Source organism: Panthera uncia (genome assembly GCF_023721935.1).
Source record: "Panthera uncia isolate 11264 chromosome B2 unlocalized genomic scaffold, Puncia_PCG_1.0 HiC_scaffold_24, whole genome shotgun sequence".
Lineage (NCBI taxonomy): Eukaryota > Metazoa > Chordata > Mammalia > Carnivora > Felidae > Panthera > Panthera uncia.
In genome coordinates, this window is record NW_026057580.1 from 93,626,231 (window position 1) to 93,633,724 (window position 7,494).

The 7,494-nt window shown below is 39.5% G+C and overlaps 1 protein-coding gene across 1 annotated transcript in view; it reads left to right on the plus strand.

Annotated features, from left to right (window-relative positions):
• ECT2L (epithelial cell transforming 2 like) overlaps nt 1–7,494 on the plus strand; it is an 81,433-nt gene that overhangs the window by 40,686 nt on the left and 33,253 nt on the right. The window contains exons 9-10 of the mRNA XM_049654457.1: nt 769–937; nt 4,867–4,995. Coding sequence (XP_049510414.1) covers nt 769–937; nt 4,867–4,995 — 298 coding nt within the window. The remainder of the gene's footprint in view (nt 1–768; nt 938–4,866; nt 4,996–7,494) is intronic.

Consider the following 7,494-nt stretch of genomic DNA (forward strand, 5'->3'; position numbering starts at 1 on the left):
TCCCAGAAATCTACTCCTGAAACCAATATTGTACTGCATGGTAACTAAAATGTAAAAAATAAAGTAGGTCTATCCTCCTATTTGTCTTCTTTACATAAATCTACGCCATAATTACTTATTTTATTATACATGTGATGGGTGTTTAAGCAAAAAGTAGGTCGTAACCGTGTGGTAGTTCTTTGTTGAGTGGAACTGTGTGACCTTCAGAAAGTGGCATGAGGTTTGTGGGCAAAAAAAAAAAATCGTGGACTTTAATGACTTTCCAACATGTCTGCTGCTAATGAATTAACTTTATCACAATGCAAACTTTATTTGGTTGTTGAATTCAAAGCACAGTGGTTTTAATATTTATTTAAATGGGATATATTCAATCAATCACTATCGATAATTCAACTTCATAATTAAGAGGAAAACTTTAAATCTATTTTAAAAGTCCATTGCAAAATCATATGATCTGAATTTTATTATGTTTAAAAGTTGCACATGTCTTTGCACGGGTATGTACAAAAATAAAAAGACTGGAAGAAAGTAATCTAACTTGTTAATAGTATTTACCCCTGAGGGATGGAATTGTAGGTATACTTAATTTTCTCCTCTTATAATTAGAAAAGAAATGAAATTATTTAAAAAGAAACCAACAAAAGAGAAAGCTTATCTTCCTCCTTCCACAGTTTCTGACAAAAAGTCTTTAAAAATCAGAGCGTATTACATACCCATGTCTTTATTAATAAATATGCTAAAATAATGGGCTCTGTTTTCATTTTCTAGATAGTAGTGGACAGCATTAAGGCAGGTATCATTTCTCTGGTGTATGAACACTGTGGCTTAACCTTGGAGAGCCTGCTTTATCTCATAGAAAAAGCTCTGGATGGACGGAAGGCACAGAGTATGGGGATATTTAGTGAAGGAGACAGCAGAGAAATCAATTTACTCCAAGGTAAGCTGGGAGATTCGAGACAACAACCAACTTTGCAGCAATGCCTACCACATGTATGACCTCCAGAATACTATTTTTCAATTTGCTAACAGAATTGATATCCTAGCTCAAAGGAGTCATAGAGGAGGAGTCCCTCTTATTCAAGGAAGGGTCAGCCTTTTTGTTCTATTCAGGCCTTCAACTGATTGGATGAGGCCCACCCACACTGGGGACAGCTATCTGCTTTACTCAGTTGGCTTATTCAAATGTTAATCTTATTCCCAAACACTCTCACAGACATACCCAAAATTATATTTGACTAAATATCTGGGCACCGGTGGCCCAGTCAAGTTGATACGTAAAATTCATCATCATACCATTAAACAAAAACTTCCCTTGTCCCCCTTATTCCAGCCTCTAGGAACTACCATTATGCTTTCTGTTCCTATGAATTTGACTACTTTATGTAGCTCATCTTAAGTGAAATCATACAGTATTTAACTTTGTGACTGGCTTATTTCACTTAACAATGTCATCAAGTTTCATTCATGTTGTAGCTTATGAAAGGATTTCCTCCACTTTTTAAGGCTGAATAATATTCCATTGTATATGTGGATCACATTTGGTTTATCCTTTCATTTGTTGATGGACATTTAGTTTGCTTCCACTGCTTTGTTTTTGTGAATAGTCCTGTAGTGAACATGAGTATGCAGATATCTCTTTGAGATTCTAATTTAAATTCCTTTGGATATTTATCCACATATGGGAATGCAGAACCATATGATAGTTTTATTTTTAATCTTTTGAGGAAACTCCATACTATTTCCCACCATTTTATGCTCCCTTGTGCACGGTTGCAGACAGAAAGTGTTCCATTTTCTTCACATCCTTGCCAACACTCATTGTTTTCTGTGTTTTTGTTTGTTTTTAGTTGATAGTTAACTATCTTAATGGGTTTAAGGGGATAGTCATTATGGCTTTGATTTGCATTTGTCTAATGAATCGTGATGTTGAACATTTTTTCATATGCTTATTGGCTATTTGTATATCTTCTTTAGGGAAGTATCTATTGAAGTCCTTTGCCCATTTTCTAATGGGTTTATTTGATATTTTTTATGGAGGTGTAGATACCCTTTATTAGTCTAGATATCGATCTCTTGTCAGATATATGACTTGCAAATATTTTCTCCCATTCTGTATGCTGCCTCGTACTCTGTTTATTATGTTCTTTCATGCACAGAAGTTTTTAAGTTTGATGAAAGTATAGTAATTATAATAGCAGCAAATATCACTAATAGAATGCATTGTACTTCCAAGTGGTTTATACCACAAAGGAAAGGATTGGCTGGTATCATTAATTTGTTATGGGTCATCTTTTAAAAATGTTAATGGTGGGGCACCTGCATGGCTCAACTGGTTAAGCCTTGGACTCTTAATTTCAACTCACATCATGATTTCCTGGTTTGTGACTTCAAGCCCCAAGTCAGGCTCTGCACTGACCATGTGGAGCCCTTGGGGTTCTCTCTCTCTCTCTTCCCTGCTCATGCTCTTTCTCTTTCTCTCTCAAACTAAATACATACATACATACATACATAAACATTTTTTAAAAATGATGATCGTTATCCTTTCCGGGGGGAAGAAGATGATGAGTGTTTTAGAACTAAAGTTTCAGTTTCTAGTCCTCCTTCTACTATAACTTACATTCTTTCCTTGTTATACCTAAGATAGAACTGTTTTAGCATGAAATCTTCCACCTTTGGGAGATGAGGGAAGAAAGGGAATAAGATGGTCAAGGATCTGGCTGGCAGGGAACTCACAACATGGCCAAGCGAATACCTGAATCACCCAGAAAACTGCCATCTCTGTGGCTATGTCGCCCAATGATCTATCCCAGCTGCTAACTCAGGAACGGAGCAGGAAAGCTCTGGCGGGCTGCCGGGGCCCACTGATCCATCTGGGGGAATCCCAGGAGGGCTGCACAAATCGAAAGCATAGCTCCTGGCTGGGTTTGCCAACACTGTTGCTGAACAAATGCAGATAAACTCATGGCAAGAGAAGCCAATCACTCAAGAGACAAGGGTTTGGAAGAAAGAAAGGGAGACATTTATTTTGAGTGCCAGTAGCCAAGGAGAGTTGCAGGCTTGAGCCTAAACAACTGACCTCTCCACCTGCAAGACGGACACTAGAGTTTTACAGAGATGGGCTCAGTGAGGTACGTGCACGAGAGCAGGCAGGGGGCACGTGATCATGAGCTGGGGGTTGGTATGTGCTCAGCTCACCATCACGGGCAGAGAAGGGGACACGTTGGGTGTGGTCTTTGAGGCATTCCATTGCTATCAGGGCTTTTCTGGTCCAACTGGAAGAGTCCAGTCATCGCATAACGTCTTGTGAATGCCTCAAGAAAGTGCAGTAAGAAATAGGCATAATGGGTTTTCTTTGGAGCATGAGTTAAGCAGTCTTGTCTATTTCTGGATTTAACTGTTGGGGTCTTTGGTTGAGCAAGAGGGCTTGCTGACAGCTAGAACTCAGCATGCTTGGGATAGGTTTAGTGAATTTTATTGTTAACAAAAATAAGCTGCTCTTGGTTTATCTTTACCTTATTTTTGTCTTTTTTTTGTTCAGGTTAGCTGTGCCTGGGGCAAGTTGCGTTCCACACCTGATTTTATATCCCCCCCCCCCCCCCCAAAGTAAAGCATGGCTACTAGTCAGGGTTTAAATTTACGATTAATTACATGGCAGCTTTCCTCTAAATGACGGAGAGGTAGCAATTGCAAATTTATGCCGTGGCATAGTAGGTTCACCTCTTACAGAGTAGAAGAGCCTGTTAGGGCTTTCTAACATCTCAGACTTTTTGTTCTCCAGATGAGACAGGTTTCTAAACTCTGCCTTTTTCTTGTTTTCTTTCTTTAAAAATAAAAAAATAAAAATAAATATATATGTACATATATTTTTAATGTTTATTTATTTACTTTGAGAGAGAGAGAGTGTGAGAGGGAGAGAAAACACAATGGGGGGAGGGGCAGAGACAAGGAAGAAAGAGCCACTCTGTCAGAGCAGAGCCCCACTTGGAGTTCGATTCCACAAACAGTGAGCTGATGACCAGAGCCAAAGTCAAGAATCAGCTACTTAACCGACTGAGCCACCAAGGTGCTCCCTTTGTTTTCTTTATTAAATGTCATAGTAACATAACAAAATACCTGAAAACGGAAGTTTTTCCCTCCATATAATTGTGGTGTTTCTGCAAGAGCTTTTGCCTTGAAACCAACAACAAAATGAAATCTCTTACTCCAGTGATCTCAACACGTCCTTCCGTTCTGTAACTAGACTTCTCGGTGGAAAGAAGTGAAATGTTGGGATTCTTGCCTGGCTTTGTTTTCAACTGCCTTCCTGGGACTTAAGAATTCAGAGTCTCCAGGAGTCCCTTAGAAATGGGTCCAAACACATTCTCATTAGTTGAATCATCATATAGAATTCCCAGGAAGTGAGCGTTTCCAGGATGTTTACCATCTCTGGGAGCCTTCTGTTCTGACTTCTTTTTTGATTGACAACTGTGAGAAACATTTTAACTTCGGAACTTGGTTGCAAAAATCTCAGGGCTTGACTGACCATCTACCTTGGAACCCTGCTGTGAGCCTGGTAACACACTGCCGCTTTTGGGGTGTATATACTTTACTTTTGGGGTATATATACATTGGAGGCAGAGAGACGGTGTCCTAAATCAGAGCGCACAGCGTCCAATAAATTCAGAATGTGAAGGAGACTGTGGCCCTGTTGGGGTCCTTTTGTGGCCCCAGTGTGGTGCAGTGCTAAAGGAGAGGCACCCTCCAGACTGGAGTCTTAGGAGCAGATATTGGCTTTTTGAGTTGTGGTTGCTTTTTCACAAACCGCTAAGGGTTTCTGTTCCTGATAATGTTACAGACTAAGAGGACATTTTGATTTCTTTTCCTCAGGTTATAAAATTGGTATTAAAAATTTATTGAGGCCTGAAGTGAGAGACTTCTGGGAGAAACTAGGAAGCTATGTGGCTCCTGAACAAGAAGGGGGTCACGTGGACCTCTTTGTACCACTCGGAGCATCCGGTCAGTTTTGAAAGGCGGTGGTCGTGCCTACTTTATAGTGATATTTTGTGGATTTTTCAAATGCCTTCGGTTCGTATGAGTCAGTCCCATGTTCCTCTTTATTTCTTTTTTTCTCTTATACCTCACGTACTCAGGTATTTAGGGGGAAAAGAGTTGCGGTTAGTTGTCAAAGTAACGAGGGGCAAGAACAGAAATAAAGTCACTAGTGGCAAGAGCCAGCCAAGAACATTATTTGTATTTCTTCTGGAAAACATGGTAAAATCAGCCTCCACTATACAGGAGAAAGTGCCTGACCAGCACAGAAACCATAATCTATCAACCTGGGAAAAGCCTCCCCGCTGTGTTCTGAACCTGGAAGGAATGAGCATGAACTTGGTGACCAAAGACCTTGAACTTGAATCCTAGGCATACCACTTTAGCTGTATGGCCTTAGGCAAGTTTGTGGACCTCTGTTTCCTCATATGAAAGTTAGGAGAATAGTATCTGACCTTACAGGGCTTGAGAATATCAAAATAATGTAAATACTTAAAAATAAATAATACAAATACTTAAATAATATTGGAAAATTAGAAACAGGTGAAGTGCTTGGTAAAAATGAGACTGGTTGCTGATCACTGAGGTTGCTGATAATGTTCAGCGCCCCTCGGTCCACTATTAGTCACTATAATTCAAAGTTGATTTCAGTACTTGAAGAGAAACTTTAGAAACAATAAGACAGATTCACTTTCTAGACATCTATTAAATAAAAGCTCTGCCATCATGGGCTTATTTTTTTTAATTTTATATATTTTTTAATGCCAAGCAGAGCAAAGCAGAGGGAGTATAAGATTAAATTTTCTCGAACAGTTTCTCATTACCCATTCCTTAGGGAACTATGAGTCTTAAAGCTCTGTCTAATCCTCAGATTTCACTGAACTATTCATACATGCAAAGCATGCCCCTGCCACAGTTCAACCAGGGAAAAGGGAAAAACAAAAGAATGGGAAGAGGGTTAGAGGAAAACGAATTACAAAATATTATAATTTTTTTTCTTATACAGTTATTATAATTATGTAATCTTAACTATAGAAAATAAGTATAGAAAAATCTAGGAGGAAATACAACAAAATATTAACAGCATCTATCTCTAGATGAGTTTTTCAGATTTTCTACATTTGAAATCAAATATGGGTGGTGTGGGATTCCTCGGTTTAAAATCTGTGTGGGGCAGGTGGGAGTGACAGTGGGTGTGTATAGAAAAGGGTTTGGAAGGATGTATGTCAAGGTGTTAACAATAGATAAGTGATTTCTCTTTTTTCTTTTTCTTTGATCTCTTATTTGTCCCGATTTTCTATAACGAACTAGTATTACTTTTATAATGAGAGCAAAGCAAAAATTTTAACTGAAGTAGAACAAAAAGAAAGGATTTGGGAAAGTAAAGCTTTGAACGGCTTGAAAATAAGGGCAAAAGGGGAAAAGAACAATAGATTTGGTGATATAAGAATTGTCTCAGGGTGCCTGGGTGGCTCAGGTGGTTGAGTGTCCAACATCGGCTCTGGTCATGATTTCCTGGTCTGTGAGTTCAAGCCCCATGTTGGGCTCCGTGCTGACAGCTCAGAGCCTGGAGCCTGCTTCAGATTCTGTGTCTCCCTCTCTCTCTGCCCCTCCCCTACTTGATCTCAATCTCTCTCTCTCTCAAAAATAAATAAACATTAAAAAAAATTTAAAGATTGTCTCCAGTGAAACGTAATGGCGCTCAGATTTCTCACCACCATTTTGGCCCCCAAACCATCTCTAAAGTTCTTGTCAAAGGTCATTTCCACCTGGATGAGCCATCAAGACCCTGATTCAGTCAAAAGATCCCAGGTTCTCAGTCCAAAAATCTCTTTTCTGCCACCTCGGTCATCACTCTTGAGCTTGTCATCCCCGGGAGCTGTATTACCTCCGAAAGCTTGATCTCCAGCATTTTTCTCCCTGAGTACCACTTCCAAATCATGTGCCAAATATTCCAACAACCATGTTCCAAATATTCCTACTCTAATAGTTCTTTGCCTGAAGATCTCCAATGCACGCACTCTCACTTTTACACTCTCTATCAACCTTGCCTTCATCCTTGGTTCCTTCTTTGTTAAACCTGCGTTTAATGGTTCATCATTATCATTAGTTTCTTGCAAAGAATCTGAACTTCTTTGGCTCTCTTTCTCAGGCTCAATTCCAATGTTCCTTAAACACCATCATCTACCTAACCTCCGCCTGCCTGCACTAAAGCAGCTGAAGCCTGCGGAAAAAAGTAATATGACTTTTAATCTGACTTGACTTTGACGGCATAAATGCCGAATAAGATTGCAACACTGATGAGCACCTGGTAAATTCCTTTGGTAAATTCCTTTCCCACTCTTGGAGAAGACTATACCGTCCCTGCTCCTCCTCTGTCAATACTTCAATAACCTCTTTCAGCTGTTGACCTTGCCTTTTTCTTCCCTGAGAAAACTCCCGAATTCCCCTCCCACCACCAAATCC